The sequence below is a fragment of the Cucurbita pepo genome, chromosome LG15 (assembly GCF_002806865.2).
Source record: "Cucurbita pepo subsp. pepo cultivar mu-cu-16 chromosome LG15, ASM280686v2, whole genome shotgun sequence".
Lineage (NCBI taxonomy): Eukaryota > Viridiplantae > Streptophyta > Magnoliopsida > Cucurbitales > Cucurbitaceae > Cucurbita > Cucurbita pepo.
This window is the reverse complement of record NC_036652.1, coordinates 7,511,886-7,527,073: the sequence shown is the minus strand read 5'-3', so window position 1 is coordinate 7,527,073 and position 15,188 is coordinate 7,511,886. Positions and strand designations below refer to the sequence as shown.

Sequence of the window (15,188 nt, the reverse complement as noted above, 5' to 3'; positions counted from 1 at the left end):
TGGGCTTCAACTGTTACAATCATATTGAGTTTTACCCATTGGGGAAAGAAACGATAAAAGTAACTACATAGTTCTTAAGGAATATACAATTTCATCCAACGGTTCTTATGAGACGATCAAATTGTAGCGGTTTCCCCGAGTATTTTTTTCCTAATCGAGACCACAACATTTTTCTAAATAAATCAAAAATCTTTTTTTTTTGTCCCCCAAAGTATGTATACAATTTTATAGACATATATTATACATGAGAAAATGGCTTCAAAATGGTGTTCTATTCTCTGAGGCAAATTTGATTCTTCCAGCAAAATCATCAAGAGTTATGGTTCCTATCTCCCCACCAAACCTTGATCTCACTGTCACAGTTCGCGTCTCGACTTCCTTCGCGCCAACAACTGCCATTAATGGTATCTTTTGGGTCTCTGCATTTCTGATAAGCTTAGGCAACCGCTCGCCTTGACAGACTTCTGCTCGAACGCCAATCGCTCTGAGTTTTTCGGTCACCTCTTTGCAGTATGGGAGCTGGAATGAACATGGAATGAAGATTTCATTGAAAAATCACTACTTTAATACCTAAAATGAATCTATGCAATTGATTCAGCTACCAAATCATATTTACAAGGATCCTCCGCCATAATAGACATGATTCTACCTAAAAACTTGATGAAATTCTTACATGAAGATCGTTGGGAATGAGCTTTCGTATAAAATCAAGAGAAAAATTATTATAGTAGTCAAAACAAGTTGTGAGATCCCACATCGATTGGAGAGGGGAATGAGAGCCAGCAAGAACGTTGGGTCCCAAAGGAGGGTGGATTGTGAGATCCCACACAAGTTGGTGAGGGGAACAAAGCATTCAAGGGTGTGGAAACCTCTCCCTAGCAGACGCGTTTTAAAACCTTAAGGGAGAGCCCAGAAGGGAAAGTCCAAATAGGACAATATCTGCTAGCGGGGCCCCTAAAGGGGGTGGATTGTGAGATCCCACATCGATTGGAGAGGAGAACGAGAGCCAGTAAGGACGCTGGGCCCCAAAGGAGAGTGGAATATGAGATCCCACATCGGTTAGTGAGGGGAACGAAGCATTCTTTATAAAGGTATGGAAACCTCTCCCTAGCAGACATTTTAAAACCTTAAGGGGAGCCCAGGGAATGTTCAAAGAGGACAATATCTGCTAAACTTTGAGGGGAGCCCAGAAGGGAAAGTTCAAAGAGGACCATATCTGCTAGCGGGACCTGAAGGGGAGTGGATGGTGAGATCCCACATCGATTGGAGAGGGAAACGAGAGCCAACAAAGACGCTGGGCCTCAAAGGGGAGTGGATTATGAGATCCCAACATCGGTTGGTGAGAGGAACGAAGCATTCTTTATAAGGGTGTAGAAACCTCTATCTAGCAGACGCGTTTTAAAACCTTGAGGAGAAGTCCATAAGGGAAAACTCAAAGAGAACAATATATGCTAGCAATGAGTTTGAGTTGTTAAACAAGTACTATGACATTACTAAGATAAACTAGAGGAAATTTTACGCATATATATAATCACCTGGGCATCGGTTACGGGCAGAACTCGAACTTGGATCGGAGAGAGCCATAACGGGAAGTCTCCAGCATAATTTTCTATTAGAATACCGAAGAATCGCTCCAAGGATCCCAGCACCGCACGATGGATCATGATAGGTCTCTTCTTTTCAGAGTTCGAGTTAACATATGTGATGTCAAAACGCTGAGGTAGATTAAAATCAACCTGAAAAAATCAAGAACAGATAGCTTTGTCATTCATCAAACGAAGCTGCCTTGAACATCAATTCTGCTTAGATCTACCAATAAAAGAACTCATATTAAGTTGAGGGATTGCCTGTATAGTTGAGCATTGCCACTTCCTTCCCAACGCATCCTCGATCTTAATATCGATCTTCGGTCCGTAAAAGGCTCCGCCACCTTCATCAATCTGATAGCCCCAACCCTTGTCACTGAGAGCATCTTTAAGAGCACATGTTGCTTTCTCCCAGATCTCATCGTTTCCCACTGATTTTGGTGGTCTAGTAGAGAGATTTACCTCAAATTTGTTAAACCCAAATTGAAGTAATAGGTCTTCAGTTAGATCTAGAACACCTCTAATTTCATCTTTGATTTGATCATCCAAACAAAATATGTGAGCATCATCCTGCAAAATCCACAAAACAGATCAGTAAAGCACCAAAAGTATGTGTAATTTCAGCCACAAACAAGGAACAATCCTTCACATGAACTGCACCTGGGTAAAACCTCTAACACGAAAAAGACCGTGCAAGCTACCAGACAGCTCGTATCTATATACCGTCCCCAATTCTGCGACTCGAATAGGAAAATCTTGATAGGAGGTAAGCCTCCTTTTGTAAAATAGAATATGGTAAGGACAATTCATAGGTCGAAGTTGATAAAGCTCGTCCTCGACGTCCATCTGATTGTACATATTTTCGCTGTAGAAGTCTGAATGACCACTTGTTTTCCAAAGGGCTGCTTTCGCCACATGTGGGGTGTATAGCAGATCGTAACCGCGTTCTCGGTGCAACGTCTTCCATAAATCTTCGATTATGCTCCTCACGACAGCGCCCTTTGGATGCCAGAATACCAAACCTCCCCCAGCGTCGTCCTGTGGTCAGGCAAGATTCTAAAGTAACTCAGACTGACATAATCTAAGAGCATAACTCTTGCTACCAACAAGAACATGGAAAATCTAGACCTGAATGGAAAATAGATCGAGATCTTTCCCGAGGCGTCTGTGATCACGACGTTTGGCCTCCTCTTTGAAGTGAAGGTATGCTTTTAATTGTTCTTCGGTCTCCCAAGCAGTGCCGTATATCCTCTGTAGCATTGGATTCTTCTCATCTCCTCTCCAGTATGCACCAGCAACTGTCTCAAGCTCAACAGCTCTTTTGTTGATTTTCCCAGTAGATTCAACATGAGGGCCAGCACAAAGATCCCACCATTCATTTCCTGTGAAGAATATAGGTATTACAATGAATCAATATAGTTAAGGGATGGAAATACTAGCTGGTCAAAATAGACCAAGATGTTCTTCATTTACTGTTTATGTTTCGTTCCCCTCTCCAACCGATGTAGGATCTTACAATCCACCCCCCTTTGGTGCCCAACGTCCTCGTTGGCACACTGCCCGATGCCCACCACCTCCTTTGGGGCTCAGCGTCCACACCGCCTAGTGTCCACTCCCCTTCAGGACTTAGCGTCCTCACTGGCACACTGCCCGGTGTCTGGCTCTGATACCATTTGTAACAGCCCAAGCTCACCGCTAGCAGATATTATCCTCTTTGGGCTTTCCTTTTCGGGCTTCTCCTCAAGGTTTTTAAAACACATCTGCTGGGGAGAGGTTTCCACACCCTTGTAAAGAATGCTTTGTTCTCCTCCCCAACTGATGTGGGATCTCACAATGCACCCCCCTTCGGGGCCCAGCGTCCTTGCTGGCACACCGCCTAGTATCCACCCCCCTTCAAGGCTCAGCCTCCTCGCTAGCACATCACCCAGTGTCTGGCTCTAATACCATTTGTAACAATTCAAGCTCACCGCTAGCAGATATTGTCTTCTTTAGGCTTTCCCTTTCGCCTTTCGGGCTTCCCCTCAAGGTTTTAAAACGTGTCTGCTAGGGAAAGATTTTCACACCATTATAAAGAATACTTCGTTATCCTCTCCAACCGACGTGGGATCTCACACAGTCACAATCAAGAGAACATTTTGGACTTCGAAAAAGTACAAAGAAAAGGAAAAAAGTTTTTAATTTCAAGAAGCTCAAAACTCTAGCCATTCATAAGCCAAACTTCAACCAAGCCCTCTCGAATGAGTTCGACTATAGAAGCTTTCGACATAAGCACAAAATTAGAAAATCTCGTAAGTTACAACACAAAGGGTACAAAGATGATTGCAATCCGTACCAATATGATAGATGGTTATGGGATCCTCCTTTATACTTTCCAAAATCTCCATCTTGTAAGGTTCGTTGATTGCCTCAATTCTTCTCTGAGCTTCATCCCTTGAAACTTCTTCTCTTACAAGTGGTAAGTTTCTGCTAATAATGCGTTCCTACAGATAATATGAGAAATAAATTCCATACCCTGAAAGCATAGCCCAATGCACAGATTCCAAACCTTGTGATATCAAATAATGAAGAAAAGGCCGAGTGATTACAGTGCTCATAGATTTGGGATACCAACCATCTCCTTCTTGATTTTCTTCAAATCTTTATCTCCCAATGGCTCCATATCAAAATCATAGTAAAACCCATTTTCTATCCATGGTCCAATTGTCACTTTAGCATCTGGAAAGAGCTTCTGAACAGCCATGGCCATAACATGGGCACACTGCAATTTTAAAGCATAGATATCAACCAGTTCAAACGAAGCACAAGAGAATTCAGAGAAGGAGATGCTAAATCCATCAACACCCTGCCTAGATCAAACCTAAATCCATTCTGGGAAACCCCATTAAAACCCTTGTTTAAGCAACAAAGCTCCTCAAATTCACAGATATAAATCTATAATCCCCAAAAACCACAAGGAAAAATCAACGAAAAAACAGAGTTACCGAGTGACGAATTCTGAGAAGCTTCTCAGAGGATTCATTAGTCGGAAGAACAATCTTCTCGGATTCCTCCTTGTGGGTGTCCACCAAATCCTCGTTCTGGGTCGGAATCGACGGCGCTGAGGAATCAGTAGCCACAGCAATGGAAGTCGAAAACCCATTAGCCTTCTTTCGATGGAAAAGCGACTTATCCCTATTTCCTGCGAATTGGGTCGCAACGGCAAGGAAGAAACGCGGTGTAGAGACGTTGGGTGAAATGGGTGTTACGAGAGGTGGGTGTAAGAGCAACCCGGTGGTACTCGCCATTCTTTGAAGAACAAACATTAGAGAGGGCCCGAGCGAGCAGAAGATATGATTCCCTCTGCTGCTGTGTGTGGTGGAACTTTGGATATTTTGCTCATCAAATAATTTTCATTTTTTTGTTTAAATACTAAGTAAATCGTTACACTTTCAACTTTGGTTAAACCATTATAACTCAGATTATTCCATAAAGTGTCAATTTTTATATTGAAATAAGAAGTGTAGCTATATTCTTCGAGTATTTAAATGTAAAACTAAATAAAGTGTTCCAAATCCAAGCGCCACCGTTTCGAAACCCGATTCCTTTTTGCTATATTTGTAACAAACACCTCAATTCTTCAATGCCCAACAAAACCGGTCCAGAACGACGCCCCTTTCTTCTCTTCCCATGTTCTAATCTCCCTGTTTTTCCCGTAAATTGTAACCCTTAAGAAGAAGAAGAAAGATCAACGAAGAACAGTAACATTTATCAGAACCCAAATAGAAATCATGCGAGGGCTTTTCAAGCCGAAGGCACGCTCGCCGGTGGAGCTCGTTCGGTACGCGAATGAGCTCCTTCTCTTCATTAATCGGAATGAGGAGGTTCGTGAGCAAAAACGGGAAGAGAAGGTATTATTAATGTTCTTATGGATGATTTGGTTGAAAAATTCATCTGGGTCTCTGTATTTTCGTTGTATGGTTATCGATTATTTGGATTATGCCCTGTTTCTTCACCATTGCCTTCATTTAAGCTGGAGAAAACGATGTTGTTCTTACAATTTTGTTTGTTAATCGTTGCAATAGCTTCAAATTCGCAATAGCAAATGCACAAAAATGGGTTTAGCTTGTAATCTCTTGATATTGAATTTGAATTTATGCAGATATCTGAACTGAACAAAACCATCTCTCAAATGAGAACAGTTCTTTATGGAAATGGTGGAGCAGAACCAAATGCAGATGCTTGTGCTCAGTTAACTCAGGAGTTCTTCAAGGAGAATACATTTCGCCTTCTCGTCGTTTGCATTCCAAGGCTGAACTCAGGGGTGAATGAGCTCTCACTTGCAATTACATGATCATATTTTCATTTAAACTGTAGTTTTGGATAAGTCAGCCCTCACTGAAGCTTGTGTAGATTAACTAGTGTGTTCTTACCTGCAGCTGCGCCAATGTGCAACTCATGTTCTTGCCAATCTGCAGCGACAGCAGGTCAAGTCGCGGATCATAGCCTCCGAGTACTTGGAGAACAACATGGATATCATGGACATTCTTATACCGGGGTAAGAGGTTGTATCGTTTTAAGATCGAGCTATCGAATTGTTAACATTACGCGACATCCATTGATGGTTAATGATTGGCTCGAATTAGGTACGAAGATAGTGACATCGCTTTAACTTACGGGGCGATTGCTAGAGAATGCATCCAACACCAGTGTGTTGCTAGGCATGAACCGTTTTTAACTCTTTTCTTGTGTTTGAAACCTTGAGCTCTAGTTAATGATCATCTTTTCTTCTTTAGTTCTAATCCTTTCCAGTTCAGGTATGTCCTGGAATCAGAGAATATGAGGAAGTTCTTTGATTACGTTCAAAATCCTATATTTTATGTAGCATCAGATGCTTCTGCAACTTTTAGAGTTGAGTAAGATTGTGAATTTGTTCTCTTTTCTATATCTTATTGTTGTTGTGTATCTGTGAGATCCTATATTGGTTGGAGAGGGGAACGAAGCATTCTTTATAACGGTGTGGAAACCTCTCCCTAGTAGATGCTTTTTGAAACCGTGAGACTAACATCGATACATAATGCCCCAAAGCAGACAATATTTACTAGCGGTAAGTTTAGGTCATTACAAATGGTATTAGAGCCAGACACCGGATGGTGGCCAACGAGGATGTTGAGCCTCCAAGGGGTGGATTGTGAGATCCCACATCGGTTGGAGAGGGGAATAGGCGGTGTGCCAACGAGGACGTTGGGCTCCTAAGGGGAGTGGATTGTGAGGTCTCACATCGGTTGAAAAGGAGAACAGGCAGTGTGCCTACGAGGATGTTGGGCTTCCAAGGGAAGTGGATTGTGAGATCTCACATCAGTTGGAGAGGAGAACGAAGCATTCTTTGTACGAGTATGGAAATCTCTCCTTAGCAGACGTGCTTTAAAATCTTGAGGGAAAGCCCAGAAGAGAAAATCCAAAGAAGATAATATCTACTAGCAGTGAGTTTGGACGATTACAAATGGTCAAAACGCGTCTGCTAGAGAGAGGTTTCTACACCTTATAAAGAATGTTTCGTTTCCCTCTCCAACCGATGTGGGATCTCACAGTACCTTTATGTACCAATTGCTCGTGACTGTAAACTCCAAGCTAACCGTTGTTTCTGTTAGGTTCGATAGACGTAAGCGGGGTACTATGGTTTGGCACATTAAGAATATGGTCTGTCAACTAAAACGTCCTTAACTGATATTATGCAGAAACTTTTGACAAGACATAAATCTACTGTTGCTGGGTTTCTTACTAACAATTACGACTGGGTAAGCATTAGATAACGTCTTTGGTGTCGTTTCGTAAATTGTTGGTTTGATTTAGATGAACACGAGCTCATTGCATCTAACTTTTCAGTTTTTCGAAGCGTACAATACGCAGTTGCTGGAATCGACCAATTACATCACCAAACGACACGCTGTGAAGGTAAAGAGAAAGAACGAACGAACGCTAGCCGTGTTTTAATGTACATGTGTTAGATTCACTCTATTGCAGCTAATGAATATGTCGATTACGGTGCCTCGAACCGATGCTTCGAGTTTTATGATCCTAAAGTTGGGTACTCTGCTGCAGTTGCTGGGCGATTTACTTCTTGATAACTCTAATGCAGCTGTGATGGTTAAGTATGTGAGCTCATTGGAGAACATGAGGGTCTTGATGAACCTTCTCAGGGTAAACTCTCTCACTTACATGCTCATACAAGCACAACTTTCTTAAGAATTTTTACGCCCTTCTTTTCGTATAGGACCCAAACAAGACAATACAACGAGACGCCTTCGATGTATTCAAGGTACCGTTGAAGATTGTTGAATGATTCACGCTACCAAGTTCGTTTTTTTTTTCGTTAAAGGAGTTGCTCGTTTTTGTTTATTAGCTATTTGTTGCAAACAAAAACAAGCCTTCAGAGATCATAGGCATACTTGTTGCAAATAGAACCAAACTTCTTCTTTTTCTCGACGACCTTAAACTCGATAAAGGTAACAACTGACGAAGATAAGAACCCTTTAACGTAATATCATTTGATCTGTGTTTATGTTCATGAATGATCCATCGCTTTTTGGTTCCAGTGGATGATGGGTTTGAAGAAGATAAAGCTCTGATTATAAGAGAGATCTCCATTTGCGAGTCGTTCGATCCTTCATCTATGAAGATGGAAAACTGCGAGACCGAAGATTGATTTCAACTTCTGATACACATTGATCTCTTTGAATTGTTTGATCCACGTTGACATCTAACTTTGCTTCGTATATGGATTATAGATATAGATTGTAGAAAGGTAGAGCCCAAGCTATGTTAACACTCACTAGATTGCAATTACAATGCTTACATCTTTCCCCCTTGGTCTCTTCTTCTCTAAATTAGCTCGAAAATGACATTTTATTGCATCGTAGAAGTGTACTAGTGATCATGCTAGCTTGAGGACGACGTCCGAATGTAGTAAAAGTGGAGGGCGTTATGGGTATATAAAGATTCTCGCTCTTAGCTACTTTTAAAAATGGTATCGATATGGAGTTTTCAAATATCTTGGATAATAATGTCACTTTCAAAATCTCGGGTGTTCTTTGCTCAAAAATGAAATTTTTTAGTAGGGGGGATTTGAACCTATAATCTCGATTTAGATATTATACTCTATATCAGTTGAGTTATGTTCATATTGGTCTATGTTACCCGAAACTAAAGAGGAAAATAACGTGTCGTATTACCATAGTATTATAATTGTAATTCATTGTCCCGTTTCTTTCTAAATCTTGTTCCTCGTATGCTTGTAAAGTTTGTACACTTAGTTCAGTAGTGATAAGCTTATGGAATCGAGTAAGATATTCATAGATTGGGTTAGGACTACATTTATTCAGACTTAATCCAATTGTTCGGGTTGCATATTTTTTCATCTCACACAATCTTTATTAAATAATGAACCCAACCCAACCATAGAATATTCGAATTAGTTGGTTCGAGATATTTCGGGGTTGGTTTAGGTCAACTAAAACTAATTTTAGGAGGGTTCATGAATAACTCAACTCACGAAATGGTCGTGTTTTTTGAATTAGTATTTTTTAAATACGCACATATTCCTATCTACCTTTTAAAATTACGAACAATTTTAGCTTTGTATTATCATGAGTCGAATAAAACTTTAAATAAATTTTTAGAAATTATAAATTAACAACACGAAAATGAAATGATCCGAGAAACGCACTTGAAATGAGTGGATCCAATTGTATGAGTTTTTTTTTTTTTGTTTTTTTTTATTTATTTATTTATTTATTATTATTTATTAATCTTGGCTGGAGCCAAAAATATAAATAATATTTTCTACAATATATTATTTAAATATCGTTAAATAAATTAATATAAGCAAATTAAAAATAAAATTCAGATACTAAAATAGAATTAAATATTTATAGTTTTAAAAGTTTGAAATAAAATAGAATAAATACGGAAGTAAATTCAACAAATTAATATTCCTTTAATTTCAAGATCATTTTTTAAAAAGAAAAAAAAAATAAATTTATTGATACCTAACTCAATTATATATATATTATAAAATTCTTTTTATTTATTTTATTTTATTTTTTAAATAGTTGTTGGAATCTTCTGGTAATGTTACCAAATGGCAAGCTGTCAAAGTTCCAAGAGAATTTTTAAAAAACAAATGGCCAAAAAGAAATAATTAATTTTTGGATTGATTTTATTAAAGCAAATTATGTTGTAAATTGCATTTTAAATTGTAAATTACACGTGTCTGCTAATTATTGGTGGGTGCAACTTTATGATTTGTAACATAGACATGCCGACTTTTAATCTCCGTTCGAATAGACTCATTAGAACAATCCCAATTGATAGTGTTGGTAAAGAATTTTGACGATAATGGAGAATAATTAATCACATTAAGGTAACAGTCCCTTCGTTCATCTCAAAGATTAATTTTTTTTAAAAAATTTTAGCCTTAAAGAACTAAATATACGTTAACGATGGGTCCGAGCGACCATTCTCAAGACTATTTTTCTAACTTTATGAACCATATAGACACTAACCCTCAATTCGAGAGACCATTTATAACTATTTTTCAAAGCTCAAAGATTAAAAAAAGGTTCGTTTTCTAGCTTTTATGAACGGAAAAAGGAATTCAAACCTATCTTGAGTATGAAAGTGTGTAGCTAATAAAATACCATATTTCATTTGGTTTGCCTACCTACATTATCTCTTTATGTCTAAAATTTGAACTAAATTTGATACATTTTCCATTTTATGCTTAAATTTCTTCCATTTTTAGATTGGAAGTTCTTTAGCTTGTAAGTGAAAAAAAGAGATAAAATGAGAAAAAAGAATTATGTATAAATATAATAACAAATAATATTCTACAATATGATCATCGCTACTACTAATCCCAAATAAGAAAAAAACACAAAAACAAAGAAGAACACTCGAAATGTAAAATCAAAAAAAAAAAAAAAAACCCCCAAAATCAGAGACTCTCGGGAATGATCAAACCCTATTAGCATGTCCATTCATCCCATTGACGCCATTGATGTTATGAGGAAACTTATCAGAGTTGGATCTCTTTCGCTTGATGACGATGACCCATGTGATCACTTCCAGAACGACGGCGACGGCGCCCAAGAAGATGATGATTCCGGTGTAAGCCCGTTTCCATTTGTCATCGGGGCTCAAGATGCTTAGCCCTTCAAACACGTTGGCGATGCTCAGAGCTATCACACTGTATCCGATCGAGTGGTGGTATATGTTCCAGTAGATTCTGTATTTGTGATCCTTGTTCGGCCTCAGAAGCAGCGCGAAAACCTGAAATGAACAAAACCCAGTAAGGATTTTGATAAATTTTGATTTGGGGTTTTGATTTTTGGATTTTTGGATTTGGGGTTTTAGGGTTTCGTTTACCTGAAGAGTTCCGAAGACGAAGAGGGTGATTCCGATGTTGCGATGGGTGTTGTATTGAACAGCAACGGAATCGCTGCCGAGTTTTATGCCGGTAGCCCAACCGGCGACACCGACGGCGTAGGCGGAGGATTGGCAAGCGACGTGGAGGTAAAACCAGGCCGGATCTGCACCTTTGAAAACCTTCAAATACCTAGCGAAAATGGCACCCATCGGCATCAAAGTACCCCAACTAACGGCGTTCAAAACTCCATGAGTCTGAAAAATCAAAACCCAAATCAGATGTCAAAATTTCGCCAAATCCCCAAAAGGGCTTCACAAATGGAAAGATTAAAACAGACCCAGATCAAAAAAACAACGACCCACTTACGTTTCTCCTCTTGAGAACCGAATCCACCGCCGCCGTGCTAGACCCAGTAAGCAAATCGAGGGTATTTCTTGAGGCTCTGTTGTCGTTGGTGAGCGCATGGGCGCTTGGAGCACCACCCGCCATAGGGCCTTCCTGCCATACCTGATTGATGGTGGTCATACCGGCAGGAAGCGTAATAGTTGCAAAAAGAGTCATCTCGTCGTTGACATGAGTGGCTGAAAGTTCAGAAACCCCATATCTCAAATCGCTCTGTTGCAGGGTTGGACCAGGGGGATTCAAACTGGAAGTGTAAGCATGAGTGCCACCAGTGGAGTTCTGATGAGCAACAAGCGCTTGAGTCCCAAACATGGCCAAGCCCTGAGGGTTAATACCCCAAGCAATCCATTGATTGGCAGTGGTGGAAGGGCGTCTGAAGGCAATTCTCAAGGTATTGTTTGATTCAATATAAGTCCAATGAAGGACAGAGTTGAGCACAGGATGATCCACACACGCTGCAAACACTTGATTATTGGCAAACCCATTGTAGCTTCTGCAACTCTGAGCTGAAACAGAGAGACACAAAGACAAGACGATCAAAACAGAGAAGCAGCTTTGGAGCTTCATTTCCATGGCGAACTCCTCAAAAAGCTTGAATTGATTCAGGTAATTGTTTCAGTTTGGTTGAGGGAGAGAGAAGAGAGAAGAAAAGGAGTATTTATAATGAAAAAGCTTCATGAATTTGTGTTCATTCTTGGTTGCTTCATGTGTCTCTGTCCATGTTCAACAACTCGCATTGGTTAACCTAATTTTCTACTCTCTCAACCATTTTTTCTAGAAGAACATGCTTGGTTTTGTGTTCTTTGTTTCTGTTTCTATAGAATGGGAGCCACCTAACAGAGAAAGGGAAGGAAAAACCTTGAAAACCTTGACTAATTCCAACTTCCACCATGGTTAAAAAGCTTCACCATGACTCTTGTGTTCGTTCTCTTTACAAATAAATCTTCCCCCAATCTTCACCCACCCACATAAATCCATTTCTTTAATCTTTGGGTTTGAATTAGATCCATTATGATTGTGTTCTAAGTTCCTCTTTTTCATGGCTTTGTAAAGTTTGACTTTTTATTTCCTTTCTTACTTTATAATTTACAAGAATTAGGTTTATGTTGTTTCGTTTAGTCCCTATGTTTCAAAATTTTACTTTTTTACCACTGGGTTTTGAGTTTACTCTTTCGGTTTTAAGATGTTACCGTTCTATTCTTGAGAATTGAGTTTCGTCCCTTCCAACGTGATCACTTTACGTACTTCTTGATATAGGTAGTAACTTCAATTCTTTCAAGTTTTCTTTTAAGTTTTTCTCATACTCGAGAATACTCTTACTTAGATGTGATCTTGTTTCTTTACATAAAATTAAACTCGAAACTCGGTGGTAAAAATGTAAAATCTTAAAACTATAGGGACCAAATGATTAAAAAGAAAATGTAAATAAATGTTAGGTGAGGCCTAGAGAAGAAAAGTACGTGTTGACTCAGCCAGATATGACAGAAAAGAGTGGAATCAAAGTTAAGAAAATTGGAATTGGAATGAANCGGTAGCCCAACCGGCGACACCGACGGCGTAGGCGGAGGATTGGCAAGCGACGTGGAGGTAAAACCAGGCCGGATCTGCACCTTTGAAAACCTTCAAATACCTAGCGAAAATGGCACCCATCGGCATCAAAGTACCCCAACTAACGGCGTTCAAAACTCCATGAGTCTGAAAAATCAAAACCCAAATCAGATGTCAAAATTTCGCCAAATCCCCAAAAGGGCTTCACAAATGGAAAGATTAAAACAGACCCAGATCAAAAAAACAACGACCCACTTACGTTTCTCCTCTTGAGAACCGAATCCACCGCCGCCGTGCTAGACCCAGTAAGCAAATCGAGGGTATTTCTTGAGGCTCTGTTGTCGTTGGTGAGCGCATGGGCGCTTGGAGCACCACCCGCCATAGGGCCTTCCTGCCATACCTGATTGATGGTGGTCATACCGGCAGGAAGCGTAATAGTTGCAAAAAGAGTCATCTCGTCGTTGACATGAGTGGCTGAAAGTTCAGAAACCCCATATCTCAAATCGCTCTGTTGCAGGGTTGGACCAGGGGGATTCAAACTGGAAGTGTAAGCATGAGTGCCACCAGTGGAGTTCTGATGAGCAACAAGCGCTTGAGTCCCAAACATGGCCAAGCCCTGAGGGTTAATACCCCAAGCAATCCATTGATTGGCAGTGGTGGAAGGGCGTCTGAAGGCAATTCTCAAGGTATTGTTTGATTCAATATAAGTCCAATGAAGGACAGAGTTGAGCACAGGATGATCCACACACGCTGCAAACACTTGATTATTGGCAAACCCATTGTAGCTTCTGCAACTCTGAGCTGAAACAGAGAGACACAAAGACAAGACGATCAAAACAGAGAAGCAGCTTTGGAGCTTCATTTCCATGGCGAACTCCTCAAAAAGCTTGAATTGATTCAGGTAATTGTTTCAGTTTGGTTGAGGGAGAGAGAAGAGAGAAGAAAAGGAGTATTTATAATGAAAAAGCTTCATGAATTTGTGTTCATTCTTGGTTGCTTCATGTGTCTCTGTCCATGTTCAACAACTCGCATTGGTTAACCTAATTTTCTACTCTCTCAACCATTTTTTCTAGAAGAACATGCTTGGTTTTGTGTTCTTTGTTTCTGTTTCTATAGAATGGGAGCCACCTAACAGAGAAAGGGAAGGAAAAACCTTGAAAACCTTGACTAATTCCAACTTCCACCATGGTTAAAAAGCTTCACCATGACTCTTGTGTTCGTTCTCTTTACAAATAAATCTTCCCCCAATCTTCACCCACCCACATAAATCCATTTCTTTAATCTTTGGGTTTGAATTAGATCCATTATGATTGTGTTCTAAGTTCCTCTTTTTCATGGCTTTGTAAAGTTTGACTTTTTATTTCCTTTCTTACTTTATAATTTACAAGAATTAGGTTTATGTTGTTTCGTTTAGTCCCTATGTTTCAAAATTTTACTTTTTTACCACTGGGTTTTGAGTTTACTCTTTCGGTTTTAAGATGTTACCGTTCTATTCTTGAGAATTGAGTTTCGTCCCTTCCAACGTGATCACTTTACGTACTTCTTGATATAGGTAGTAACTTCAATTCTTTCAAGTTTTCTTTTAAGTTTTTCTCATACTCGAGAATACTCTTACTTAGATGTGATCTTGTTTCTTTACATAAAATTAAACTCGAAACTCGGTGGTAAAAATGTAAAATCTTAAAACTATAGGGACCAAATGATTAAAAAGAAAATGTAAATAAATGTTAGGTGAGGCCTAGAGAAGAAAAGTACGTGTTGACTCAGCCAGATATGACAGAAAAGAGTGGAATCAAAGTTAAGAAAATTGGAATTGGAATGAAACTGAAATTTTATATAATTTTCTTTTTTTATTTTTATTTTATATATAAAATTGAATTTTTAATTTTGTATTATATTATGTTAATTAAATAAATAGATAAATAAAATAATATCATTTTGTACAAGTTTGACCAGGAAGCCTCTTTCTCGAGACGTGTTATGCGTCTCCTTCAACTTTCTACAGCGCTTTTGCTTTTCAGACCCTCATCAAACGACGTCGTCTTCTTCAGTGTTCACATTCATTTTCCTTTTTTTTTTTTTTTTTTTTTTTTTTTTTTTGAAAAATGGATATAACATAATATTTATTTATTTTTGGCCATGTGAAAAATACCTTTTTAAAAAATTAGAAAAAGTAATGATGTTTTTGTTTATCAAACTACATAATAGTGTTGTTTTAAAAAATGGTTTTTTTTTTTTTTTTTTTTTTT

General features: G+C 39.0%; 4 protein-coding genes across 6 annotated transcripts; 1 reads left to right on the top strand and 3 right to left on the bottom strand.

The window, feature by feature from the left end:
* LOC111811667 (threonine--tRNA ligase, chloroplastic/mitochondrial 2-like) lies at positions 1 to 4,971 on the bottom strand. Its single transcript, XM_023698660.1, has 8 exons — positions 4,568 to 4,971; positions 4,198 to 4,344; positions 3,919 to 4,066; positions 2,715 to 2,968; positions 2,247 to 2,624; positions 1,848 to 2,156; positions 1,536 to 1,736; positions 1 to 519 (listed from the first exon to the last, which is right to left on the bottom strand). The coding sequence occupies exons 1-8, from the start codon at positions 4,886 to 4,888 to the stop codon at positions 259 to 261; spliced, it is 2,019 nt and encodes a 672-aa protein (XP_023554428.1). The 5' UTR covers positions 4,889 to 4,971; the 3' UTR covers positions 1 to 258.
* A 181-nt stretch (positions 4,972 to 5,152) lies between these two features.
* LOC111811743 (putative MO25-like protein At5g47540) lies at positions 5,153 to 8,435 on the top strand. 2 transcript variants are annotated; one of them, XM_023698764.1, is made up of 11 exons: positions 5,153 to 5,473; positions 5,725 to 5,886; positions 6,002 to 6,120; positions 6,209 to 6,283; positions 6,380 to 6,473; positions 7,301 to 7,360; positions 7,449 to 7,517; positions 7,665 to 7,763; positions 7,837 to 7,881; positions 7,966 to 8,068; positions 8,159 to 8,435. In XM_023698764.1, exons 1-11 carry the CDS (start codon positions 5,354 to 5,356, stop codon positions 8,266 to 8,268), a joined length of 1,056 nt encoding a protein of 351 aa, XP_023554532.1. In that variant the 5' UTR covers positions 5,153 to 5,353; the 3' UTR covers positions 8,269 to 8,435. The 2 variants fall into 2 exon arrangements, with proteins under 2 accessions (XP_023554532.1, XP_023554533.1); XM_023698765.1 differs by lacking the exon at positions 7,301 to 7,360.
* Positions 8,436 to 10,407: 1,972 nt separating this feature from the next.
* Positions 10,408 to 12,419, bottom strand: LOC111811708 (cytochrome b561 and DOMON domain-containing protein At5g35735-like). 2 transcript variants are annotated; one of them, XM_023698719.1, is made up of 3 exons: positions 11,356 to 12,408; positions 10,989 to 11,243; positions 10,408 to 10,892 (listed from the first exon to the last, which is right to left on the bottom strand). In XM_023698719.1, the coding sequence occupies exons 1-3, from the start codon at positions 11,962 to 11,964 to the stop codon at positions 10,578 to 10,580; spliced, it is 1,179 nt and encodes a 392-aa protein (XP_023554487.1). In that variant the 5' UTR covers positions 11,965 to 12,408; the 3' UTR covers positions 10,408 to 10,577. The 2 variants fall into 2 exon arrangements, with proteins under 2 accessions (XP_023554487.1, XP_023554486.1); XM_023698718.1 differs by having other exon boundaries at positions 10,408 to 11,243; positions 11,356 to 12,419.
* Positions 12,420 to 12,894: 475 nt separating this feature from the next.
* On the bottom strand, positions 12,895 to 14,262 carry LOC111776441 (cytochrome b561 and DOMON domain-containing protein At5g35735-like). Its single transcript, XM_023655876.1, has 2 exons — positions 13,199 to 14,262; positions 12,895 to 13,086 (listed from the first exon to the last, which is right to left on the bottom strand). The coding sequence occupies exons 1-2, from the start codon at positions 13,805 to 13,807 to the stop codon at positions 12,895 to 12,897; spliced, it is 801 nt and encodes a 266-aa protein (XP_023511644.1). The 5' UTR covers positions 13,808 to 14,262.
* Between the last annotated feature and the right edge of the window lie 926 nt (positions 14,263 to 15,188).

What these genes read in the sequence shown, in the direction of transcription:
- LOC111811743 (XM_023698764.1), top strand. Translation starts at nt 5,354, where the DNA reads ATGCGAGGGCTTTTCAAGCCGAAGGCACGCTCGCCGGTGGAGCTCGTT. An exon ending in AGCAAAAACGGGAAGAGAAG is followed by an intron (nt 5,474 to 5,724) that starts GTATTATTAATG and finishes GAATTTATGCAG; the next exon opens with ATATCTGAACTGAACAAAAC. An exon ending in CCAAACGACACGCTGTGAAG is followed by an intron (nt 7,518 to 7,664) that starts GTAAAGAGAAAG and finishes ACTCTGCTGCAG; the next exon opens with TTGCTGGGCGATTTACTTCT.
- LOC111811708 (XM_023698718.1), bottom strand. Translation starts at nt 11,964, where the DNA reads ATGGAAATGAAGCTCCAAAGCTGCTTCTCTGTTTTGATCGTCTTGTCT. An exon ending in CGGTTCTCAAGAGGAGAAAC is followed by an intron (nt 11,244 to 11,355) that starts GTAAGTGGGTCG and finishes TTGATTTTTCAG; the next exon opens with ACTCATGGAGTTTTGAACGC.
- LOC111811667 (XM_023698660.1), bottom strand. Translation starts at nt 4,888, where the DNA reads ATGTTTGTTCTTCAAAGAATGGCGAGTACCACCGGGTTGCTCTTACAC. An exon ending in TTCTCAGAATTCGTCACTCG is followed by an intron (nt 4,345 to 4,567) that starts GTAACTCTGTTT and finishes TTAAAATTGCAG; the next exon opens with TGTGCCCATGTTATGGCCAT. An exon ending in GTGTTAGAGGTTTTACCCAG is followed by an intron (nt 2,157 to 2,246) that starts GTGCAGTTCATG and finishes TGGATTTTGCAG; the next exon opens with GATGATGCTCACATATTTTG.